Here is a 26232-nt window from a genome sequence, read left to right on the forward strand (position 1 = left end):
CCCATCATGGCAGAACAGAATCCCAGCAGTGATAGGATTTAAGACAGGACCTCCACAAATTCTATGTGCTGGTGGTGGTAAAGATGAAGACTAAGGCTTGAATAGAGCTGTGGCTGAGGTAACTGAAGTGGAGATGGGGAGGAGGTGGGCTGCACGAAAGAGAGTCTGAAAGGGAGAATGGCAGGGAGCACAGATTTAAACCATGCAAAGCTGAGGCTTTTGGCTCAAAGAAGGCGGGCGAGAATTGATTGGACTAGAGTAATGATGTCAGAAATGAGATTGACAGCATGGGAAAGCAGTAGTCCTGTAAACAACAGAAAAGCAGCTGAACACACAGGAAAACCGACAGATGAGTGACTACAGATCCCTCCTTATTGAACTTACACTTAATTTCTGCCTCATTCTGATGCTTACCTTGTTTCTCAGCAGGTGATCTTGACCATCTCTACATGTCTAAATGCATTGGGTTACTGCTATGTGATTATATGCTGTTGGCATTAAGAAGCTGCTGAACCACTCAAAACACTCTATACTGCAGCAACATTACCTTTGCCACATATATTCACACAGCACTTTATTCTGTACTTGCGTGCTTCATCTACCTTGCATTCACACCTGCAGCCAACTGAGAATCACCAGTTGACATATTTTTGTAATTCAGGAGGAAACCAGAGTAATTGGACAAATCCCACCCAAGCACAGGAAGAGTATGCAAAGTCTGCTCAGAAAGCCCTAGAAATCTGGAAGGGATTGGGCATCCATAAATCCAACTGGTATCTCTTATACATCATAGCCACAGACTGGAGGTAAAAGATGGGTTGGTCTGAAATGTCAAATAAAAAAACAAACCAAAAACTCCCCAACTTAGTAGGTCAGCAGGGGGCAACTCCCCCTATTACAAAAATAAGTGATTATACAAAAGTGTATGAGAATGAGAGACTTGTGCTAACTTGAGCGATCACCCTCAGTAAACGTCCTGCTAATGAGATCTGGTCTCCATCTGTAGTTTTACGACTTGTTAAGTTGTTCATCCTGTAGATCAGTCCTTTTCAGAGAGAAAAAAAAAGACAAGAAAGCAGTGTATACTTTAGAGCTTTGCCTGTGGGTTACAAGTTTTTGGTTTCCCAGTCAGAGCTCACCCTAATTCGTCAGATCTGTTTAAATCAAAATTTGAACATCGTGCATAATTTCTTGCAATTGCATTGAGCGCCATGTTTCCTTGAAATGGTACACAAATGTTTTGAGGTACATTTTAAATGTAACCCAACCAGCAGCATGCTGTACTAACAAGAAAGTGCAGTAAGTGGTTCAGCTTCCATAGATAAAGGCAATACAACATACATGCACCTCTCAAGTCAGACTTTCTTAAAGAAAGAACCCTTCTTAAACAGTGATGCTGACCCTATTTGTGCTGTTTACCCACATACCATTTGTATATTTGAAAAAAGCAGAGGAAGACAAAGAAAAAAAAGAAAAAAAACCACACACACAATCAGCTCACAAAAGTCACAACTTTATTGCACCTTTTCAGTTAGCTATTACGAGATAAGAGCTACTTTCATTATGAAAGCTCTCTTCTCTGGTCAGAAAAGGTGGTGCAAAATATGGAACCATCAATGCAAACATGTGGACTGTCCATTCACGCCAGTAAATGTTCATCTGCCAGTCTACTTCAGAGCTGTCCTTTGGAAATGACACTGCCCCTCTTGTACTGTACACATTACAGTGACATAAGGACTTGCATGAAAAACAAATGTCTCTCTTACACACAACTGAACAAACACACTTGTAGATAAATTCTCAACACCCACCGACTACTCTGAGTATTTAATAGCACAGTAAAGATCTTCTTTAAATTACATATTTATAACATTAAAACCTATGCTTTTTATAGCCAATTCAAGGCAACATCTCTAGAATGAAAAGAAATGCATGGGTAAATCTTTACAGCGTTGTCGGGGTGGGGGAAACACTGGTAGCACAAGATGGACTGTACAATCTACACTGGCAAAGCATTTGTTTATTTAACTTTAGTTTCTCTACACATCTGTGCCCAAACTGGTGCAAGATGATTAGATGGATTCCACACCTGATATATTTTGTATAAAACAGTTGTTTATAGGATGTACAGGATGCAACGAGGTGGCCTAGGTCCAGGGATGACTCCTACATGAAATGGGGTCTGATCAAGGGTGGAGATGGGAATACAGGAGGTTCTGGGTTCCTGAGTCTCAGCCCAGTTTCTAGACGGCGAGCATGACTGTCAGAAAATTGCATAGAGGTATAAGATACAAGGGGACAAGAAGATCTCATCATGTAGTTATCGCATCATAACACAGTGCCAGAAGTATAAAATGTAACCCTTTAATTGCAGTATAGTGGTGAAGGACCCATTGTGGAGGTTTTTTCCTTCTTTACAGAAAACAAAAACATGTTTCCAAACTGAGCTTCTCTAAATGAAGAACTGATGAGATGAGCTACATAGTTGGATAGCTGCACAGTAGAAAATTAACTGCGCCAACGAGAGTTCCTCCAGAAATGCCGACCTCTACGACGCACACAATGATTGCACCGAGCTGTAAGAAAACAATAACTCATGAATAAAAAATAAAACTAACAGCATCCGATGCGTTTCCTCCATATCGATGACATCGCCCGAGCATTCCTTTGTATTATTAATGTATTAACATTAAAGCTGAACTTGGTAAGGAAGGGGAAAATCACGTGTGTAACAAGAACTGCGCAACTACAAACGACCCTTCATTTAAAATGGGTTTTGAACCAGTTTAGGAAACGGTGGCTATTTTAAACCTCAATTTTACCAACAATATGCAGGCAAAACTTGGTCCTTAAAAAGAAGCAGTGTGGTAAAGACACTAAAGTACAAAATAAAATCCCAACTTATGAGAAAAAAAATAATAATAACATAAAAATATTTAAGAAATCTAAAACAAGAATAATAAATGAGTCCAGCTTTGTTATTTGACATAGAATAATTTCATTTTTTTTTGTTAAAAAGGTCACTTTTTTTGCTCAGATTGTGTACAGTTTTCAGCGAGGCCAATGAGTCACAGCCTACCTTTCACAATTACGGTAAAGCTTTTTGTATTTCATGGTAGCACATTTTCAGGGAAATAATCGGGGCTCAAAGGACACAAATCTAGCGCGATATTGACGTTCGTGATGTAAGGATTTTCAATTAAATACTGAATGCATAGAAAAACTTTAAGCTGCTCATGGTGGCATCTAAAGGGGAGATATTGAAATTCAGCTGTCTGCTGAAAACAATATTTCACATTGGTTAGTTTAAAAGTTGTGTTGGCAGACTGCTGATGCAGTAATGTGTACTGCTTTTTGGCACATATCTTATTCTTGAATATGGGGGATTAAACAAACAAAAGACAGAAGAAAAAAGAGAGAGAGAGAGAGAGAGAGAGAGAGGGAGAGATTGGGTAAATGAGTTTGGTAAGAAAAGTATTTTCTGTCTCAATTTCAAGTCAGCAAGACTTCAGCAGCAATCTGGACTCTCAGCGTCGGACTCCAAAAACTCTCTTCCCTCCGGGTGTTACAGACCACTTGTTCCGCCTGTCCTGAATCTTCTGGAACATGCTGCTGGCCCCTCTCCACTTCTCTCTTTTATACTGCTTTACTTTCTTCACCTGTTAATAAGTGGAAAAGGGGACAAATTAAAATTAAATAATTGCATATTGTCTCGGAGAAGTATTTTAGCTGTTAATAATCAAAATACCAAACAGGAAAGCAGGGTAAAAACTGGCCATCATAGAGAGAAATAGGGGAGCTGTGTTGTTTAATAACAGAGATTACAACAACACATTTTTAGACAATCTTTCCAGGGAGCAAGAGCAATTAGTGGCACTAAATTTGCCTGTGAAATGACAAATGGAACTTTGACCTCATGCACGTTTTGAGTGAAGACCCATTAGGTGATCACTGTGTGCAAGTTTCACTGAAATATAACCAATTCTAATGCAGGAGTACAGATTCTTGTGAACTGAACAGACAGACAATGACTTTTTTCATGTTGCATTTCACCCCTCACCTTTCCCCTGTCGAAGTCTTCATCCCACTCATCGATCACAGTGTCACACCTGGCATCGCGGGCATCTTCAATGGCATCTCTGCTGACAGCAGAGACCTCACCATCCCAACTGAGGACTAGTGAAGACAAGACATAAACACCCTTTAGTGTCTTTAAAAACACATTTTCTTTAAAATTGCATTTAAAAACACAAATATGACTCTGCATCACACCATTGGCTCCGTAGGCTTTATCCGAAGCGTTCCTGAGCAGCTCTTCTACCACACTACTCGTCTTTTTCCCATCCCAAGCTACGGGTGCAGCGCGGGTCGAGCCATCTGATGTACTTCCATCAGCCACTGGTGCCACGCTGCGCTTGTAGCCGTCCTTCACTTGGCTGTCCCACACTACCACTGTGGCTGGGAATTGAGAAAAAAACAAAACAAAAATCACAGAACTGTGATTAAATCTGACATTCTCAAAATGCAATGAGTCACACTCTGCACAAAAGTAGAATAACTGGTCACTCCACAGAAAGGCTGAAAGGCTGCGGAGGTGCAAAGTGATTTTGTCAAATGGCTCCAATCAAAATTTTACATTGACACTCCAAGGGTAATCGATGTAATTTTAAGTTCTCGCTCACACACCTGTGCTTTCTTTGTTTATTCTGTCCTTCTCCATCGTTTTCTTTTTGTACAGGGGCTCCGATGCTTCAGTCTCAGCATCAGGACAATGCTTGCTCTCCTCCCACTGTCGCATCTCTTCTTTTAGCCTCTTCTTCATTTTTAATTTCTTTTTTACTTTTAACAAATCTGTATCTTTCTGGCTCCCTGTGGGCTTCATCTCAGAACTGCTTCTGGGAAAAAGCAGATGAGAGATCGAGGTAATGAAAGGCATATAGCAGAAGCAACTATGTCTCACTCTTAACCCTTAAGGGTGAGAAGATCAAATATTTAATGAAAAATAATATCTTATTTCAAGTCCTTTATGAAGATATAAATAATGATAACACATTTAGAAAAGTTCTTGATTCCTAGAGTCAAGCCAGTAATGTAGACTTTCTGAGAGAGCTTTACACACAAACTCAACTTCAGGTGAAGAACAAACATAACCAGACTCGAACCAACCTTTCTGTTGTAGAGCGTGCAGACGCTGTATCCTGCAGAGCGTCTCCTGACTGACCTACATTGTCTTTCTTTTTCTTCTTTTTCTTCTTCTTCAACACACAATCCGTTTCCTGCTTTTTCTGGTTTGACTCACACTGCGATGGAGTTGTAGCAGATAACTGAGGCGTTTTCTTAGACTCTTCTGCACTGGACTGAGGGGTCAGGCTCCACATGCCACCCTGACACCAGTCGTCCTCCTGGCTTGACGTGTCCAAACGAGACGAGACACACGCCCGCTCCTTCGCTTTCTCTCCGTCTTCGTCCAGCCGCTTTCGCTTCTTCTTTTTCCTCTTGCACCTCTTCTCGCCATCGGACTCTGCTGCAGTGCACTGTGTCTGTGGAGCTGGGGATGTGACTGGCTCTGGGACGCTCTCCACCTCAGAATGCCGCCGCTTCTTCTTCTTCTTTTTGTGTTTGACATTTTGAGCGGGAGGGTCGTCAAGGTCTGGTTCTTGAACCACTGAGTTGAGCTTGTTGGAAGACTTGGGACTCTTTGGGCCTGGACAGTGAAGACCGTTTGTTTTAGGAGGAAGGCTCACGTTTGGCTTTTGCAGTGTGGAGAAAAGGGACTGTTTCTGAGGACTCTGCAGTTTGAAGGATCCAGTTGAATGGGCTAAAGGTGATGAAACTTTACATGAATGGAATGGATCAGCTCTGGAAAAGAAATAAGGATCGTCTTTGTTTTTGGGTGTCAAAATTTGAATGGATACACTCACATTAAGAGTATACTGACCCCCTAAGTGGCAGAGGACTGTACAACTCAACCATGCCTAGTGTGAGTATTCGCAATACGAAACAGGTTTCCATATACATACCTGTGAGTGGGAGTGGGTGAGGCAAGGGTGAGGGAGTTAAGTTGATTTTGATGCATGGGGTCACTGGACGGCAAACGGGGCAGAACATCAATGCTGTTCGGACTCCGGCTGCGAGCCTGCAGTTATCGACATAAATAAAAACTTGGTGGTCTAAAGAAAATAGCCATGAGTGTGACAAAAATAAGGAAGAGAGTAAATAAAGGAAAAAAACGTGATTAAAAGGATGATTGGGGGGGGATGGAGAGAGGAAAACAAAGTGGAAAGGGTATGGCAGAGAAGAATTAGAAATGATTAGGAAAAAAGAACAAACTAAAGGAAAAGAAGACAAACTTTAAACAAGTGCTAACATGTGGTTGATTAGACGGTACACTGGAGAAATAAGACATTACATAAAAGGCATAAAACGTAGCACAACACCACTCTTTAACTTGCCTGAATAAAAAAGACTAATTGAAATCAACGGTGCAATTTGTGACAGCAGGTGTGGCGTTACACGACAGGAAGCAGAATTATTATGAGTTTGTAGTAAGACAGGAAGTGAGGCAACTGCTGTGGATGGGGATGACGTTCACCTTCTTGGCCGACAGGGCAAGCTTCTTGGCAGGTGGAGGTGACATGGTGCTGGTGGCTTCAGATGTGATGTTGCCGAGAGCCGGGGGTTTAATTTTTGCCGTCTTCTGCTCCTCTGTGCTCTGAGAGCGCTCCACGCTCCGTGCTGGAGACGCCAGGCTGCTGGAGCCTTTCCGAGGAGTGGAGGGAGTCTCTCCTACTGGTGCACTTTTGGGACCGACGGAGTCCTGGTCCAGAGAGAGAAAACCACAGGTGGCCGTTATGCTTTTGTGAAGCTGCAGATCTGATCTTCTACATCAAACATGGCTTCTGAAATGTGAGAGAATCCTTCTTTTCATGCTACTGTAGACTGAATCTCTGTAGAAAAGCATGTTTCCCTAAAGAAATCCACTGCTTTTCACAGCACTCAAATATTTTGAGTATTTTTATTACCTGATGATCAAAATTAAAAATCCCTGTCAAGATTTCACCCTTAATGTAACATTTGTATTCATGCTTGTTCACTTTATACCGTACCTTTGACTCAGTGGTGTCAGCAGAGGAGGAGTCAGACAAAGACTTAAATGAGGTAGACGCTGCCATGCCTCTGCCTTCTCCACCTTGTTTTTTATCTCCCTCCGTTCTGCTGACCCCGTTGTTGGAGGGGGTCGGAGTGCTGCTGCGGGATGGCAGCTGGCTCTGCGGAGAGGGCTTCTTCACCTTCTTGAAAGGTTCCTCTATAACTGCGGGTCCACCCGGCAGCTTTGGCAGACCATTGGAGGAGGATGTCCAGTTGGACAGTCGGGGCTGTGGCTGAGTGCTCACACCGTTCCTGGAAATGGGTAAACCCAAACCACCGTCCATCGACTGGATCTTGCGCAGCTGGGCTGGCTCAAGTTTCTATCAAGAAAACGTGGACTTTTCTTACATTTTTTTTTTTATCCAGAATGTTAAAAGCTAGAAAGTTTAACACATACATTTACTATTTTACAAAAAGCCAAATATTTCTTATACCTTTTTCACCTGTGGGGAAGAGAGAGGCCCATTCAAGTTGGACCTCTTTATCTGTTCCGATGGTGCCGTATTCTTCCCGGAATACAACATCCCCTGCTTGGTGGTCTGCCCATCTGCATTTTTCTTGGTTTCAGGTATCCTTTAACACACAAACACAGACTAGTTTGTTGGACTGCACATCCAGGAGGTACAGACATCTTTTTTGATCTCTTGCATCACTCGCTACCGTCTCACCTCAAGTAGAAAAGCACATAAGCCTGCTGGTTCAAGACCACTTTGATGTTACTTGAGTGCACCATTGAATCATTCATTTGGTACCATTGTCCATTGCTTGCCTGTGAGGATAAAAGAGAGAAGAAACATAAAATAAAGCCATTTTCCCTGTAATGATAACTAAAGCTCTCAAATCTTAATCACTAGTTTAGCTGTGAAAGGGATTTATTTACTTTTAGCTTTTAAAAAGGAACTGAGAGAAACCAATGTGACCCTGACTTTTGGTGAAGATTGATATTAGGCAAAAACTGGCAGCTATCTGTGTAAATGTGTTGTACTGGTATATTCTATGGATACAGCTTGTTATCCAGGTCTGCTATGGTAAGCTATTAACAATCCACTCTTGTCCACATATAGTCACTTCTGACTCCTAAAAAATGACATATTAATGGGAAAGTTTCACAACAAGCTTTCACAAACAGTGTAGAAAAGGAACTTTAAACTCAGATAGCTGACACCTAATTTGTCACCTTTCCCGATCGGAATCCACAAGGGGGAGTGGAAGGATTTTTAAAGCCAATTTTCCTTCACATTCCTCTCTCTCTCTCTCTCTCACTCACTCACTCACACACACAAAAAAAAAAGAGTGTTTATCTATACTGTCTTGCCTTCACATAGCAGTAGTAGTGCCCAGCATGACAACTGTAGCCTGAATGCACCAGAACAGCATAGAGGCCGTACATGACAGGATCGCCTGAGCTCTGAGACATGTAAGGGCGGATGTTTAGAAATTCGGGGTAACCAACATCCTGAAAAAGAAGAAGAAAATGACAGAAAGGACTGAGATATACAGAGGAATGAGGCAGTTTTGCTAAAAATCAGTCAGTGTTGTGAAAATTCTTTAACCTTTGTTATTTTTCCACCGCTGAAGTTTGCAAACCTCTTCAGTGAAAGGGTGAGTACATTGGATGTTCGATGCACTGTGAAGCGCTTGGTGGCTGGCACTTTCTTTTTGCACCTGAAGAAGACGGAAAATAAAAATGATGACGACACTCTTTAATCTTTTTTAATTTTAAGACCTTTTCCCCCAAAATTTTAAGATTTACACTCACCACTGACTTTGTTAGATACACTTATTCAACTGCTTAATGTAAACATCTAGTCAGCCATTCACATGGTAACGACTAAATGCATTTAGGTACGTACACATGGTCACAACAACCTGCTGAAGTTGAAACTGTGCATCAGAATGGAGAAGAAAGGTGATTTAAATTACTTTCAACGTGGTTTGGCCTGTCTGCCGTCAACAACCAGTCTGACTATTTCTGAAACTACTGAGCTACTGCAGTTATACTGATCTGCATCATGGATGTGCTACCAAAAAATCTGCAGCTGTGTGATGCCATCATGTCAATATGGCCCAAGAGGCACCTTGCTGAATACGTGCCACAAAGAATCAAAGCAGCTCTGAAGCCAAAATGGGGTCCAACCCAGTACTAACAAGGTGTACCTAATAAAGTGTCTGGTGAAAGTATTTTGAATCATTTCTGACTACATGAGAGGGGAACTTACTTGGCACACATGTAGGCATTCTCTCCACTTAAAACATCTGGTTTAACAAACAGTTCCAAGGCTCGCACTATGTTTGCTGCTTGCTAAAACAACACAACAGAAATTACGTTACCAAACTTTCCAAAAACAGAAACATTTCCATGAAAATAAATGTTATACAATAAGGAGATATCGTGCAACATACCCGAATCTCAACGGCGATATCCAGGTAAGGATCGTACGTATCTGAGACACTTTTACAAATAGAGCATTTTACTGAAAGGCAAAAAAAACAAAACAAGTCTCACTCTTCTGACAGTACTTGTAAGTAAAATCTGTTGAAGCTGCAGCAACCCCAGTTCAATTTCCTGTAAACATGAAACTGTCAGGCACCTCAAACAACCTCATCTGACTATTAGAGCAAACTTTAAGGGGAAATTCCTTTTACATTTTAACTCGTTTCTATTTTTCCATTATAGAACAAGCGAAACTCTTGAACCCACACAAAAGAGAGCCCTAAAATTACACGAGCTGCTCCTTAATCATAATGAATGTCTCTTTTAATAAGATTACATTCAATTTAAATTAGAAGATTTGAGCAGTGGGTTCTTAAGTAAAACACAGAGATTGTCAAAATTAATTTATTCAATGTAGTTTTTTTTCTAAAAAATAAATAAATAAAATAATTACACAGGATACCTGCATCTTAAGCCAAGGTAAGATACACATATATGACACCTCTCTTTTCCATGCATGACTAAAAAGATTATATTAGCCTAATTTAGTATATTGAGTATTAACCTGCATCAAACCATTAAGACTTAATCTGAGCTGCGTGTTTATTCAGTCAATACCTCTTGACCTGAGGTAACCTCCAAAGATCTGGTGAACCAGTGTCGTGGCCTGGGTCTGCCTGTCGAGCCTAAAAACACAAAGACAAAAGTTATTCATGTAATGACTAATGACTAAACAAATATCATAAGAAGCATAAATCCTTACTTCGGATAGCCATTGAGACAGGCTTTCTGCATGGCATCGATGGTGTACCGCAAAAATTCATGGGCGTCCTCTTGACTACCAAAGCGAAAATGTCTTGCAATTTCTGTGGAAGACAAAGAGCCCGTCAGATTTCATGCTTTACCACAGTTACATTTTTCCTCTAGCCTCGCACTTACTGAGACAGGGAGGCTCAGAGAAAGGCGTCTCTCACTTTCCAACTTGTCAATAATGTTCCTTGTATTTGATAAAATGTTGATGAACTGCAATGACCCACAGGTTCATTAAAGAAATAGATCAACCACTGACTACCCAGATTATCTGACTGAGGTCACAGACATTTGTTACACATTACACAGACATTGTTGATTTCTGACAATAAGTGAGAGCAAAGCAAGAAACAGTAGAGGTTCATTAAAAATAAAGAAAACCTAACAAAAAAATCATTTCTTATTTACAACATGACAGCTTATCACTTATGGCCTGATAGACACCAAAGTAAACCATTAAAGGTCACAAATTGAAATAATATTTTTATTGTTAAATAACAGAAAAGTTATTGTTTTCCATAATTTTCTACAGAAATGTTTTTATTTATACACAAACACACAGACAAAATGTAAAAACTGAATTTTGCTGTTAATTCAAAGATTTTTTCTATTATTTTTTTATTTTTGTTGTTGTTTTAATTACATGCCAAAGATCAATACTTTGATTTACTACAGCAGCATTTCTTTACAATGCAGAAACATGGAGACTTAAGGAGAGCACATCAGGTTTTTTTAAAAGGTCATTAGGTGATTGACCAATTTGTCTGACCCACTGAGATTTAACTGAACTGGCCCACAACGTAAAATTATGTTGACATCCCGTCTCTATAGTCTTCATAACAAGAATAACTGATTATAGTCATTTAACTATTAAAATATGACACGGCACATGTGCACACTTATAAAGTGAACGGATAGTACAGATAGTAGTGATGTACAACAATCAGTGAGCAGATTCATCGGCTCTCTCTCGGCACTCAAAGGAAAAACATGCATGTCGAGGTAATTTGTGAGTCAGTTAAACAATGATAAATACCACTCCTTTTATAGGCTGACACTATACTCTTCCTACACTGGCAAACTGGACAGTACAAAACTCTAGCAGTCCTTTGTTTCTTCCTTTAGAAACTAGCACCTCCTGTCCTTTTTGTGTCCAGTCTCTTTAGCTACACTCCAGCCATCCAAGTTGTCATTTTCCCCACATAGGCTAACAGTCACACTTTTTGTAACTATTATAGAAACAGGTTAGGTCAGCACATTCATTTCAAACAGTGGGCTGGCTGTTTCACTGTAACTACATAAAGGTCCTTCATCAGGAAATACAGTACACCCTGCAGCCAATCAAACTAGAGCTTTCACCCAGACCATGGCATAATGACCCAATAAACATGTTACGGTTACAGAGCGGCGTCTAATCTGCAGTAAGAGTCTCATAGTAGAGATAATGTACCCTACTGTTATTTCCTAATGGAAAACTGGATGAGCTAATAGAATGTGGTCATCAACATATTCCGAGCATAGCACCCCTGCACATTCACAACAATGAGTCACCCGAGAGTGGGGAAAAAGGAATATAATACATCAAGCACTAATGATCTATTCCAGGCACTTCCAGGAGAGGAGAGAGGCAACATCTTGAAGACATTAAAGCTGTGGGCATTAAGACTGGTGTGTCGTGTTTTTATTTTGTTTGTGAAACCTCAGCTGGGAGATCTGGTGGCAGTTCAGGAATCGGCAGCAGTAAGCTCTTTTGTTTTTGTGCAGTGATATGGCACTGTATTAATGGGCTTTAGAGTTGGACTAGAAATACCGAGGTTGATATTTCAATGTGGGCATTTACTGTTCCAGCATTAGCGGCACATTTTAAGCTACAGAGGAGGCCACTAGCTAAATCAATGTATAAAGAACCTGAACACACATACAGCGCATCTCTGAGCTCTGATGGGGGGGGGGGAAAGCAGGTGGCCTGTACATTTTTGTGCTAAAGCCCGCAGTCACAAGGAGACAGAAAGGGCATTGGGAAAGGAGGGAGGCAGAGAAAATGAGGCACAGGAGGTGGAGACATGATTGCAGCAGCACATAAGGAGGAAGCAGCCAGGTAGGGAGGGGACTAGGGCGCAATGAAACTACAGCACAGTAACTCACCGTGTCAGGGCACTACTCACACCTCATCGCTACTGTCTACGTGGGATTCATTCACTAACTGCAGTCTCACTGCTCCACTTCTATACTGCAGTTACTGCCCATTGTTGTCATACGGGACACTGTTGCAACACATTACCCTTGAGAGAAGCCAACCAATAAATGTGACTTCTGAGATAAACCTAGAAGGCATAAACTGCTCAGGCACTGTTAAAGGAGGGCGATCTTACTTTTTAAGTCTCTGATGAAGGAGACGGGCTTAATGGCATTGCCTGTGTTGGCGAAGGCTTGGATGATATGGTTCTGCATTACACAGATCATACAGAAGCCTGACTGGTGACCTGAACAACAAAGAGGAAGAGGAGTTACACATAACATAAAAGTATAAGCAGGTGTTAGCATTAAACACAAAAACAATACCTTTAACTCAAATTTAAGGGGTTAAAAGGCATTCCACAAACCAGCTGCTGATATTACAATATGTTAATCTTTTATATAGAGTCTGTTTGAATGAGATGATCAAAACGAGTAAAAAAAACCCCCGCTCCAAATAATAAATGTCTTGATGCATGCACAATCATCCAGGTAAGGAAATCCCTGGATGATTGGGAGCTCAAAATAAACTAGCTGAACCAAATGAAGCTACACTTCTTGTTTTTCCTTCCTCAGGCACACGCAGGGATATAGGCCAGGTAAAAGTAATTCCCCAAACTGTGTGAGAAACTGTTAGTGTTTTTCTTTAAAAAAAAAAAAAAAAAAAAAAAAAAAAGAAGAAGTAAATGGGATAGTAAATCTACTCACAGACACGGCTGTGCTCCTTTGAGAGTAAGTAGTTGGCAAGTGGTGGCGTGTAGGTGAGACACTGCACTGTGGAATTGAGGAAGCAGGTGTTTCCAAGGTTATGGAGGCCGGCTCCCACCCTGTACACGCGCTCCCACTTAAGGGTGATCTTGTTCCCCGGAAAGAGCATCTTCTGCGGAGCAGGGATCCCATCGCTCTGGCCCCCGACCACATTCTCTAAGACTGAAGAAGGGGTACAGGCAATTTTGTGACATTAGCCGAGGACAGAACGCCAGAACTGAGCTCTCAGGGTAAGCATCAAAGAACAAAAGGTCAAACATGGAAAATGTCAGGCCATCAAATTCTGCTCAATTTTCAGTTCATTTTGAGAGCTTACCTTGCCTCTTAATTTGAGCAGACTCTGCAGCTTTCTGTGCTGTAGCACCCTCAGTCCTAGGATTGAGGATCACATACTTGTTCTTTAGGCTGTCGAGCTGATAGGAGAACCCCTTGGTGGCAGGCTCAAACTCTATTTTCTGCAAAAGGACCTTCTTGGCAGAAGAGGCCAATAGCTTGTTGAGGTCACCCTCATCGCCTGTGTCCTTTCGGCCAGGTTTTAAAGCCTCCTTGAGTTTATCCACTATCGGCATTGTTGGAACATCACTGTGGGGACAAACAGATTGGGTATCAGCATCACTTCACAAGACTGCACAAAAAAATAAATAAATAAAAATGTACCATTTCAATGATATCAATGACATGCCATCCTTTTTTTATATCTGCAAAAAAATGCTCACACAAAAGTACTTTGTTTCAGAGTTAAACATGAGCAAAATTAAACCTGCAAATACAAGTTAAATTGCTCTCATAGCTAATAAATTAAGCCCCAGTTTGTTTGCCCTCCAGTGAGTACCTCCCTAGGCACATTTTCTGACATCACCTTACAAGAGAGATAAGGTCTGAGTGCTTCCAGCTGAGTCTTGGCAGCTGTCCCTGCAGTTATGCAAGGCATCAGATGTAACATAGGGTGGGGGGGTGTATGGGATAGGAGAGGGAGAGCATTTATGCTTACACATAAGGTGTGAGCAGCTGTTGTTAACTGCCAAATTACATTTATACAAGTCACATTTTGACCTAATCAAATTTTTTGTCATCCTCTCGACTCCAGTGAGTGCATAATCAGTAAAACTGTAGCTCCTTAAATTTTGTCACAACAGTGAGAGATCTACAGTAACAAGTAATAACAGTAAACCTAAAAGTGTTTTCCATGTACTGTTTCTACACATAAAAAGCAGCTTAATGTACACAAAGACCATTTTAGTGTTGAGAACTGCTGCTTTACACCAGGCAGCTGTAAAGGAGCTCTGATTCAGGCTGCTAAACTAAACAGCTGATGAAGGGTGTTAGTCGATCAAGTTGACTGGCTGGCTGACTGCAGCGGGAAGAAATGAGGAGATCAAAGTCCAAAGGAAAGAGTGACACATTGTTTACACAGCTGATCATTGCAATTAACAGAGAGCAACTCCAAACTACGGGAGCATTAGAGGGTAAGGAGAGTAGGTGACCTGCAATCCCTCGAGTAAAACATTCAACTATCAATCGCTGAACCTGTGACTTACTTTTTAAACTTACGAGTAAGCTATCATTACACAGCATAGCAAAGCCATTTTTTGATGGTGAGTGTGTAAAACATTCAATCTTCTCTCAGTTTAACCATACAAATGATACCGTCCCCCCAGATAAAGACAACAAAACATCTAAGGGGAAAAAAAACAAACAGAAGCGAAGGCTACATCATAGAGACAATACAGCACTATGACTTACTCATCAGAGTAGGCAGTGACGTCATGAAGAGGGAAGGAGGGCCGAACATGCATTGTATGCACAAGGGCATGCTGACCTTCACGTGCTGCTGATACTGATACAACTAAGAAGCACAGAGCCCACAGGGAGAGGGAGCTAACTGCAGTGATGCAACCGTCCAAACAGGCAGCTCTGCTGATGCGCTGACCAAAACACGGATGTTTAATCCGATTGTGTCACATTACTGATAACACACAGAAACTTTCTGACTGCTGTTTGGGATATGCTGATTGCATAACTAACAAATGATGCTATTTAAGACACGGGTCATTTTAAGGTGAGTGAAGGTTTTCACAAACAGTGATAATCTGGGAATAATTACTTACACCGAAGCTTAATTTGAAAAAAATCGATTAAATCCAAAAATAACACAAATACAATTCCTCACCTTGTCAACTCAAGCTTACATCAAGCATAAAATTAGACTGGTAAAGCTTTTTAATGTTAAGAGTACTTTACATATCTTAAAGCCAACTTTAATAAGTTTCCACTTTATGTGGTAATTTATGTTAGCATGGCTTTGTTTTCTGTTCCGTTTTCCATCAATGCCCTTTGCCTTTTTCGTTGTACATGTACCATGACAGTAAAGGGCTATTCCATTCAATGAAGGAAGGGATGTACACAGGCAGACAGTCATTAATCAATATGTAGTGCAACGTCAAACTAAACAATACGACTTAAAGCCTATTTACAGGGGTTTAAAAAATTATAACCTGGTTGTTTCCTATTTTAAAAGGTAATCCTCACACTGATATGAAAATATTCCATTCAATTTGTAGGAACACAACTGATATTGAACTTAAATATAGATGTTTAGAAAACTGACTCGTAAAGGATAGATTGACTCCATATTGCACAGTGAAAGTTTGGAGAACCTCAGTTTGATCCTGAGAGAAAACAAAGTTCCTTCTGGGATTGCATCACGAAGGGCATCCTGTGCAAACATGCAGCGCGATCCTTTCCGAATAAGTGAGCAACCAAAACTAGCTTTTACTTTTGTAGGATAGATTACAGCTGAATTAGTTTATTAAGTGCTTTTATGGACAGTCAATAGCAGACTATGTTAGCTACTAATATTTAAACAAAGAATTAAAAAAAACAAAAATGTAGAGACAGTGGGATTACTTTCAAGTACCCTCCAGTGAATACTTGCATTAGCCAATACTGACTTTTTATTTGCATTTCGTAAACTATATATACATAGATCATGCACATATCCTGCCTAAACTACTGCTGGATGCAGGTGACTTCGAGGGCTACCAAAAATGTTGAATTATGACACAAAACAAACTATGAGAACATTTAAAAAACTATACTTTTTGAATATATAGAGGCAATATATCATTTAAAAAATGCATTTATTTACAAGGGGTCACCACAGCCGGTAGCTTTACATGTTTTATTTATTTATTGTTAATGCCAAATACCCCTAGAGCTTCGTGTCTCCTCCCGGGACTGAGCAGGGGAACTTTCTCTTGTTGAGCCACAGAAGCTTTGGATAATTAACATTACTTAATCTCTGAAATAATTCATTCTCAACTACTACTCAAACGATAGAGGGAAAACAAATCCATAAACTATTAAAACAAAACACCAGAATATGAAAACATGCATTCAGCCCTCACCTTCTCCCATATCTGTTCTAAGTCACCCACCACCAGTAGACGAGCGTTGGGTTAAACCCACTGCAACACCACATGGCGCTTCCCACAGGCAAGAATTGCTCTAAAAAAATCTGCCATCCTATATGTTTTTAAAACTGAGGGTTCAGATCACTCTTAAAGAACTTGAAGTACCACATGCTGCAAAGTTTTGTCTAATGACACCAAAAAACCAAAACTGGACTACTCCAGGTTTAATATATAGATCTACAAAAAGCTACTCACTCGCTTCAACAGATTCCCACAAGCACACACTCAAAGTGTAGAGATTTCACTTCTTAAATCCCACAGCTTATTGTTTTGACCTGCTTATAAATCTACCTGGACGCATAATTTAAGCTATTTTGAGGTCTTGTTTTTTCTAAATGTCGTTAAGAGCTCCATGAAGTAGCCGGTGTAGCTGCTCACCTACTGGTCCCACCACTATGGGCCAATCACCAAAGCTTGAATGCTAGTTTGCTTATCTACAGCCGCAGCTAATCTCGACCTGAATGGTTTAAAATTTAAACAGGAAGCGTCGCTAAATATCGCAACTGCTCGATATTTAATCGTTTATCTGTCCCTGCTGTCGACTGCTTCGTGTTCTGCTATTTAATCGTTTAATAGTGGAGCAACGCGGTTAGCAGGCAAGCTAACTTAACGTGGCGAAAGCCAGCCTCCCTCAGTGCTGCAATGTGGTTAGCATCCCAGCACCCAGGTAGCTAACAAACCTCCCTAACCGCCACATCTCGCCTCTTAGCCCAACGACAGCACCACGTAAACAAGCAGCGAACAGATATTACACGAATACGCCTTTCCGTTCACTTACCTTTCACTCAACGGGACAAAATAATTTAAACTAGAAGACTCTGCTTCCTCAGATGAAGCTCTTCAATCTAGTATTTTCGCCCATGCTGCATTATGAGAGGGCGATAGAAAAAAAATGACTGACAGGAATCACGGACCAATCAGAGCACAGGTCACGCTGTAGCCGAAAGGTTCAGCCAATCGGCGCTTAACGTGACGTCGATCTGTCGGGGGAGGGCTACACGTGACTTCCAGCCAGCGCTGTTTACCATTGATGCGCGATACCTGATTATGTTTTTATATAACAACAAAAACGCGCGGAAACATGGCAGGGCCTGAATCACACCGCTACTCATGCTCATGAAAATTCCCAGAGGAAGGCAAAAAAACCAAACACCTCCCACCCCCAATTTAACATTTTTAATGATGATTTTTCATTTGCTTTTCTTTCTAAGATTGCATTTCATTCGATTGTCATTGCAAAGACCAGCAGTGTTATCATAAGAGCAGGACGTTTTAATGTTAGAATAGTAACACATTTAAAATCTACAGTGAAAAAGGATTGCATGCTGTGAAATGCTGAATGGACTCATGTTTGCTTGATCTGGGCACATGGATTGGCTCGTGAATGTCACGTTGCTGTTGTCTCCAGTAGGCGGCAGTAGATTGCCTCAAACGAGTCTCTTAATTACAGATTTAGTAAGCTAGAATGATGCATGATGATCTGCACTAAATGCACATTCCTAGGCATTTAGATTTAGCAGCAAAGTGTGCTTGCTGCATGTACTGGTATGAAAATACTGAGCACACCGAAAGAGGTTTATGAATTTAATTGTAAGGGTCAAATGTACAGTAATGTTTCAGATGGCTATGCATACAAAAATCATCTAATCTTTAAAAAAAAAGTCCCATGTGAAACCAGCACATCATACTTGACTACAGTTTCAAATGAAGAATCTTTTTACACTCTCATATTAATTATTCATGTCACATTTGCGCCACACTGACGGCAATCTTAGTACCGTCAGTGCGAGAAAAATGATTGGTTACAATCTGTTATTCCCAACAAAAATGTATTTTACTAATGTTATGAAAATATATGGTGTTCTTTATATAAATATACTGCAACAAAAATTAAGGGAACAATTCAACGATCTTGTTGTTTTCCACTGACCAAGCCGATGGGCCATTAAATTTTTTTCCCGCAGTATACACATACACTTACATTTACATATTTTATTTATCAAAAAAAAGAGAATTTAAGTGTTTTCCCAATAATTATTATGTGTAGTACCTTAAATAAAATATGTGCTCACACGTACTAAAGTATAACAGTGCCTAGAGCTGTGATCTATATATGCAGAAACAAAACAAACAAAACAAAAAACCATGGAGGATTTGATCCTCGTTTAATTCCAACATGTTTTTTTCATTACAGACAATATGAATGTTGCGATATAATTATGTTCAAAGTGCATTCTTGTCTATTCAGGATTATAGGATAAGAAAAGCAGCGACTGTGGTTAAAGAGTCGTGCTTTAACACAAATCAGAGTTGCCACACATTTAAAAAGCATGCTCCTGTTCCCTGTGATAGCTCTGCCAGGATGATGATTGTTTCCTGGTGTTATTTATGAAAGCAGATTCACAGAACTTTGATCAGTAGGTACATGTTATTTTAATTATAGAACCCTTTAAAACTTGAATAAAGAATTACAGATTAATAGCTCAGGAAGAAATTGTATCATTGAATTATGGTGTTTTTCCCCCCTTTGTTCCAGCTGGAGGAGAAGTGGTTTATGAGGATGTGCTTCAGATTCAGAGGCCGGTGTGGCAAAAAGCGCTGAGCTCATAGGAATGATAAGTGAAAACATGAGATCTGCAATTAAAACCTTTTTTTTCCCTTTTTTAAAAAATCCACTCTACAGCTTTTTTGCTAATTAAAAGAAGGGGAATTTGATGAGTTTTTTATTTTTGTTTTTGATATTTCTATGGTGGCATATTTAAACTGCAGACATGTGCACAGTGGTAAAGTTAAGGGTCTTCGATGTCCATGAAATCCTTTTTGGGCGCTGCAGAGCCTCTGTACCAGGCACAAGAGTTATCACTCCTCTTGATGCATGCATAGTGTTTAGCTTGTCTTCCATTTTCAGTCTTCTCCATCAACCAGTCCAACCAAAGGCACTCGGATGGGCTGTTGATCATGCAGGGGATGGAGCTGCAGGAGGTGATCTGAGGATCATAAAAAGCACAGTGATCGTTACAACATCGCGCATCTAGCGGTGATTTGTTTTATGCAACTGGGAAGTGATCATCTTAACATGGTAAATGTAAACTTTAACTACTCCCTTAGACTTTTAATCATAAATTTTCCATACCCTGCATTCGCAGCCCATTTGATAGCGCTCAGTAAGACCGATCTTCTGAGTGGCAGTCAGGTTGTCCCAGGGTTCAAATAAGCCACACAGAGTGACGCGCATTGTCCCAGTCTCAGCCTCCAGCATTCCTACAGTGGAAGGAGAGCATAGTGTAAATCTAGAGAATATATAAGAATCTATATGAAGCCACATTAAGGAACATGTTTTGTTATATTACACAACATGTGCCTTACACTGCACTGAAAGTCATACCTGTGATTAGATACTCTTTCCTGCCGTCAGTCTCCAGAGACACTCCACACATCGCAGAAGAGCGAGCTGTGTAGAAGGCTTCTATAGCGTTGCTGGGACCTTTGAACATCTGAGAATTCAAGCAAAAACATTTAGATTCCACTGAAGTTTTTACACATGGAAGAAAAATGATAAATACAATAGCTTTGTCCTAAATACCTTGATCTGTTTAATGTCGTACTTAAGCTGTTTGATGGAATCCCCATAGACGTCATTGCCAACATCCACCTCTTGCTTTCCGACTACCTTTGCCCTGATAACTGGATAAAGACAAGAAAAAAAGAGAAAAAACAACTTGCATTAACATTCATTTTGTGTGAATACCAGCTTTGTAACTGGAACGCTGCTTTGTTATGTTAAAACTGAAAAGAATCCGCATCTATCTGTATCTGATCTAAGCCCTGCCCAGGTTTGGCATGCTGGAGTTGGCCGCAGCACATTGCTGTGGCTTGAATCTGAGAAGTTTGCATGTGCCAGGTCCTGGGAAGACAGAGGCGCATGAGTGTTTCATCAGCTGCAATCAGAGGGAGGAATGCATGCTGCCTGTTCCCAGGTTCCTGGGCCGACACAGGAGGAAGCCAGTCAGCAGTCTTTGAAAAAGCTGAACTAGAGTGCCCCCCTGCCCCCAGCCCCCCTGCCCCCAGGCCTCTCAGCCAGCCTGCCTTTCTGTCTGGAGAGAGGTGCTGACATGCAAATCAACCTCCTCCTTTCACATGTAGCCTCCTCTTTTTCTCTCTTGCACTCTGAAGCTGGAAGAAAAGAGCTCATGTGGAAAAAAAAACAGGCTTTAATGGAAAATTACTATTAGAGCCATACAAATGAGCCGTTGAGCTAAAATCTTGAGTAGTCAAAAAAAAAAAAAAAAAAAAAAATCAACTTGTGTTTTTCAAAGTTGCTGCTCTTTCCATGTGTGTTCAAAATGTGGAAGTGCAGTACAGTATGATCACATGTCAATTGCAACCAGACACCCAGCAGTTACTGTATATTCACAGGACTGCAAGGAAGCAAGCGACAGCGCTAACGCTAACCAGATGTTCTCTCTCAAGTTCCACTTCAGTCCTTGCTTTCCCAAGGTGGCAGCTACTGACTGTCTCTGATCGCTCCTTGCCAAATAATATCAAGCCCTTTCATTTGCCTTTTTTTATATGACGCTATGATGATGTGAGCCATATGTGCCCTCATTCATGAGGCGTAGAGAACATCTCCTTTTAAGGGTCTAAAGCATCAATCCCAGACAAAGGGAAGCAAGAGAAAAAAGGAGAATGTGCACACACATGGAGTGATGGAGTGATGGGAATGGGTCCTGAAGCAAGCACGGGAAGGCAGCCACATTGCCGAAGTATTCTTAGCGTAACAATGTGCTGTGTATACAAGAAGACAGCCCTTTAAAGTCAAGAGGGATACAAAAGAAAAGCTACACCAGTCACCGGATTTCTCTTTTTCTTTTTTGTTGTTTACATATCACAAACTCCCTCCCTCCCTCCCTCGCTTTGATGCAGAGTGAGGTAGCCGTGCCGAGAAACTCTCCAATTTCTCAGCAGAGTGTATTAGCGGTAATCCCCCTCTGCTCCAATGTGTCGAATCAAACAGAGACCTCTTCTTCTACGCCTAAAAGCAGGAATTAGAGCAGGTGGAAATAACCACAGGATGTTAAAGAGGCATAAAGTGAAAAATACTGAAAATGGGGTCTTATGCGCATACTGATATATAATCTTAGCATGTTTTAGAAAAAGGTGTAGCTCTTGAGTTACATGTACATGAGAAAATGAGGCAAGTTATTGGGAAAAAAAGGATCTTTAAGCTAATTAATGTGATATTCCTTTGACTATTCATGATAGCCACATGCCACCTATTTGATTTGATGGATTTTTCCTCCACAAACTGTTAGAGCGGTTTAGAAGTACAACTTTATTCTCTGTGCTGGTATATAGTGTGTACGCAAGTTCTTGCCAGGGCCTGGATGTTTACTGGAACAGGCTGACAAAGCCCTTTAAAAATCATAAGTTTCACAGAACTGGAAACCAAAGGAACCATCTAATTTTCTAGTTACTCAAACAATAAACACAATATTTTGCATGCAGTATTGTGGTCATGGGAGGGTTTTAAAAACAAAGAACAAAAAAGCAAATGCATGTCATGTAATTGAAGAGCATGTGCCCTCGTCTTCCTCTCCGAGGAGCCACAAAGCGGTCAGAGTGCGAAAAAGTCAAGTACAAATTCAAACTGACTACCCTACTGATCCTGTGCAAAGAGATACAGACTAATCTGAGGTAATCCTTTGTTTTCCTTTTAAAAACGGACAATTGTAGAGATACTCATCACCTCATCGGTGTGCGTGTGGTAAGCAAAAGGTCCCCGGTACGATTCCAGCCAGGGATACAAATCGCCTTCAGGGAAGAGCATCCGATGTAAAACGCAAACACATGAAGCTATGGCCGAAGATAACTTTAAAATCTCATCATCTATATTAGCTGTTAGTTTTATTATGCCTTGCACATAAAAATGTAGCGTTTTTAGCGTTTTCTCCTGTTTTTTTAACAGTCTGCATGTGACTGAAGCCATGGACATAACGTTCACATGCAGTTTCCTAAAGGGGATTTGCAAGTGTCGCACTGCACGGATCAATCCAGCGCACTATTGCAAGTGGTGCTGGAGTTTAAGGCAGCTGCTGTGGTTATTTGCACAAATTCTGTCCAGCTCAAAGGACGGAAATCTGGTTTTAATATCAGCTGTGTTTGCACAGCTTGCAATTTATGGGCTGCTTTTGTCCCAGAAGTCGTACCCACTAATGTTAACTTTCTGTTCAGGAACCAATATGACTCATTTTCTTTCTTCACAAAAAGCAGCGCAGATAGTTTTTAAATTTAAAAAGAAAAAGAAAAGTAAAGAATAATGAGTGCGGTTTATGAATACCCAACATTCCTCTGCCTCCGCCAAGGAACCAGAAGATAGATTTCCATTTCTGAGGAAAGATTGCTCTGACTGTTTTGACAGTGGAACTGTTTACAACAAAACTTGATCCTAGGCGTGCACTACAAACCAGGCGCTACAAAGCCAGACTTACTTTGCTGGCTGGATAAAACCATATACACCAATCAGTGGCAGTTACTTTTTTCTCCTAATCACATTTTCTCTATCAGCCTCTGTGCTGACTCCCAGTTAGGGGGGGTTCTGACAAGACATTAGACTCTTCTTCTGCACAAAGTTGACCAACAGCTGACTTCAGTAAATAGGAACATGATGGCAGATGGCTGCCCCTCCCTGGTTCTGCCCGAGGTTTCCTACTGTTGTGATTTGGTACTGTAATCATAAAATTGAATTAAATTGAAAATCATTGTTGTTCCAGACACAAGGATAAAAGAAGTCTCTGGTTTTTTTTGTGTGTGTGTGTGTGCTTTTTTTGTTCCTGTAGCACCCAGGAGTTGCAATAGATACTAAAAGGTGCTACTTATCCTTAAATATCACTGCTCACTGACATCAAACCAACCCATCTCCATGTTTATCCAAATCTCTAAAAATAAGCTGGTTAAGTCTGCAGCATAAGTTACCATGGCGATCAACTGAGGTTAAAAAAAAAGAGAACCACTGTTATGAGATTAAAAACTCTGGCTCAAGGCTTAAGCCTCCATTAATCTTAGTATCAAACTTACATCTGGAATTTTCATTTTATATCGACTTTCAGGTTATACGAAGGCCCACCTTTAAAAATGACATCACAAGTGGTGTAATGATCTTCCTGCACTGTGGAAATGAACTGCTCTTCAGTAAGTATCTGTAATCTCCAGAAACCAAAACCAGCACTAGCTATGTGAAACTTTAGCAATGCTTCCAAGTCAGTTAGCTGTCTGGCACTTATTAAGATAGTATCTTGACTTATTTTAATCTACATAGGAATGCTGTATTTAATACACACACATCATTTATTATAACACAAGTGGCTCATGGTTCAAAGAAAAACATGATTCACCTTCATTTTAAGCCCAAGAAGAATAAGAATTTTGAATGAGCTTGCTTAATGCTAAATTTCATCAACCCACTGAGGTAGCAGTCTGTTCATTAACTGTATAGGGGCTGGTGAAGCGGAATGCCAACAATTTCGTAAATTCCCGAAACTTCTCTCTGACGTTTAAATAAGTTGTGCAAGTGTGCAACAGTTGACTGCCCTCTCTGTGACCCAGCAACTTGGTGAACTTTTGCTGGCGCTTTTCTTCTCCAACTAGCTTGAGCCCACTCTTAAACTTTGCCTAAACCCCCGAAGACACGAACTCAAGAATATTTGGCCAAGAAACAGATTCCCCGAGACTCTATGGTGGTTTATGTTTATGTGAGGGTCTATCCATGGTGCTGAAGCAGGAGCGGAGGGTCAAGGTCATGTTAGAAACTGACTTAAGAGATGGAAATAAGGTGAATCAGCTGTGAGGCTCAGATGACTGCCAGCATCTTAGTTTATCTAGAGTTCTGCACAATCTGCCTAATCAAAAAACAGAACTTTTTTTAATAGGTTCACTTTGTAAAGCCTAAAGCACCAAAATAGGGCAAACAGAAAGATAAATTGTCTTCCCTTTTAGTGCGGTATCTGACTTTCCATTTGTGTACATTCTCAGGTAGCATAATAAAGTTTATTCATCCTCTTGAGCAATGGAATCCAGTGAGTAAAAATCTTTGAATAAGTCACCTTCTGTCCACATGCCACACACTCAGCCATCTCAGAAGCAAGAAAAAAGACCCTGAGCTGGACAGGCTGGTCACTGTTAACAGTCCTGTTAGCTTAAGGTCTGTGTTGAAGGCAGCAACAAGTACTTTTTTGTAACAGGCGAAATTAAAGGGAAATTATCCTCAGGAGCGTTTGAGTGGGATTAAATGAATTTGCCTTTCAGTAAACTATATGATCACTGAGGTGATACTGGTGAAAGAAAATGAAGTTATGTTCATGTTGTCATAAACAAGCACAAACACAAATGATTTTGTTTAAAGTCTCCTTAGCAACAACAAGGAATAATGTGGTTTACTGTAGATAAAAAAAAGCCTAAAATTGTATTGAAGAAGACAAAACTCCAGACAGTATATTGATGTGTCTATGAAAGAGCCTTGAAACTATCAACAGAAGATTAGAGAAAAAGAGGAGGGCAGTGGAAAGAAAGACTGGGGGACAGAAAATTCCATCCTCCTCCCACTGCAACTGTAAACACGGGAGCTGGGCAGTCTCCCTCTCAGAATACGATGGTTTCCTTGTGGGGGGGAAAAAAAACCCAAACCAATTTATCCTAGACATTGCTAACTAATACATTAATGGCAAAAACACAACTTGATGTGTTGATTGTTAGTCTAAAAATCAACTTACCGACGTCTGAGTTGCAGAACACCTGCTGGGGATGACTCGGGGAGCAGCTGCAGGCTTCTGCCAGTTGTTGCACTCGCCAAAGACACAGGATGGCCAGAGTGACAAAACATCTCTTCATCGTCCAGGTCATCTCTGAAAACTACGCTTTCTAACTGAAACTGGAAAAGTGAGTGAGGGTATAGATGTAACGTCTGCCTGTCGGGTTTAAAGGAAACGAGTCGCTGTCCTTGGCTAGAAGTCGACGCACGACGGTGCTGTGCAGAAAATGATGCACAGGGCACGAGAGAAAGTGTAATCCTGCTAAAGACTGCACACCAAGTCTGTTTTCCACTACCCTCAGCAGCAGCAGCCACGTTTTATTAGCAGGCAGCAGCAAACTCCTCCCCCCCTCCGGTGGCCAGAGAGCGCAAGAGCGCGACAGAGGTCAGGAGCTGCCGACTTTACACACGCACCCCTTAAACTACGTAAATCTCAGGCTGATGCATGAGGAGGCGGATAATTGTTTTTAGGAAACGACTGTGATAACAAACAGCATCACCCTGTGACACACGTTCTGACTTTTTTTTCCGTAAGTTTTACGCTAAGTGTTTCCTCACTC

The 26232-nt window shown here is 40.8% G+C and overlaps 2 protein-coding genes across 3 annotated transcripts; both read right to left on the bottom strand.

Annotated features, from left to right (window-relative positions):
* Positions 1-1492: 1492 nt before the first annotated feature.
* Positions 1493-17799, bottom strand: usp36 (ubiquitin specific peptidase 36). 2 transcript variants are annotated; one of them, XM_085156175.1, is made up of 20 exons: positions 17648-17799; positions 13713-13978; positions 13337-13558; positions 12766-12876; positions 10347-10449; positions 10202-10269; positions 9553-9623; positions 9369-9451; positions 8703-8814; positions 8465-8605; positions 7818-7918; positions 7584-7722; positions 7107-7469; positions 6593-6817; positions 6021-6136; positions 5167-5859; positions 4687-4892; positions 4273-4458; positions 4061-4176; positions 1493-3659 (listed from the first exon to the last, which is right to left on the bottom strand). In XM_085156175.1, exons 2-20 carry the CDS (start codon positions 13963-13965, stop codon positions 3528-3530), a joined length of 3441 nt encoding a protein of 1146 aa, XP_085012301.1. In that variant the 5' UTR covers positions 13966-13978; positions 17648-17799; the 3' UTR covers positions 1493-3527. The 2 variants fall into 2 exon arrangements, with proteins under 2 accessions (XP_085012301.1, XP_085012300.1); XM_085156174.1 differs by having other exon boundaries at positions 4687-4895; positions 17648-17797.
* Positions 17800-19010: 1211 nt separating this feature from the next.
* timp2b (TIMP metallopeptidase inhibitor 2b) lies at positions 19011-25982 on the bottom strand. Its single transcript, XM_085156191.1, has 5 exons — positions 25635-25982; positions 20453-20553; positions 20255-20363; positions 20003-20130; positions 19011-19856 (listed from the first exon to the last, which is right to left on the bottom strand). The coding sequence occupies exons 1-5, from the start codon at positions 25762-25764 to the stop codon at positions 19659-19661; spliced, it is 666 nt and encodes a 221-aa protein (XP_085012317.1). The 5' UTR covers positions 25765-25982; the 3' UTR covers positions 19011-19658.
* Between the last annotated feature and the right edge of the window lie 250 nt (positions 25983-26232).

Source organism: Neolamprologus multifasciatus, chromosome 4, assembly GCF_963576455.1.
Source record: "Neolamprologus multifasciatus chromosome 4, fNeoMul1.2, whole genome shotgun sequence".
Classification (NCBI taxonomy): Eukaryota; Metazoa; Chordata; class Actinopteri; order Cichliformes; family Cichlidae; genus Neolamprologus; species Neolamprologus multifasciatus.

Excerpts from the sequence above, each read along its gene's own strand:
- usp36 (XM_085156174.1), bottom strand. The coding sequence starts at position 13,965 with ATGCCGATAGTGGATAAACTCAAGGAGGCTTTAAAACCTGGCCGAAAG. Across the intron at positions 12,877-13,336 it reads AAAGGAGCACAGCCGTGTCT|GTCACCAGTCAGGCTTCTGT; the intron begins GTGAGTAGATTT and ends TTTGTTGTTCAG. Across the intron at positions 10,450-12,765 it reads CTTCATCAGAGACTTAAAAA|AAATTGCAAGACATTTTCGC; the intron begins GTAAGATCGCCC and ends TGTCTTCCACAG.
- timp2b (XM_085156191.1), bottom strand. The coding sequence starts at position 25,764 with ATGACCTGGACGATGAAGAGATGTTTTGTCACTCTGGCCATCCTGTGT. Across the intron at positions 20,554-25,634 it reads GTTCTGCAACTCAGACGTCG|TTATCAGGGCAAAGGTAGTC; the intron begins GTAAGTTGATTT and ends GTCTTTATCCAG. Across the intron at positions 20,364-20,452 it reads ACGACATTAAACAGATCAAG|ATGTTCAAAGGTCCCAGCAA; the intron begins GTATTTAGGACA and ends TTGAATTCTCAG.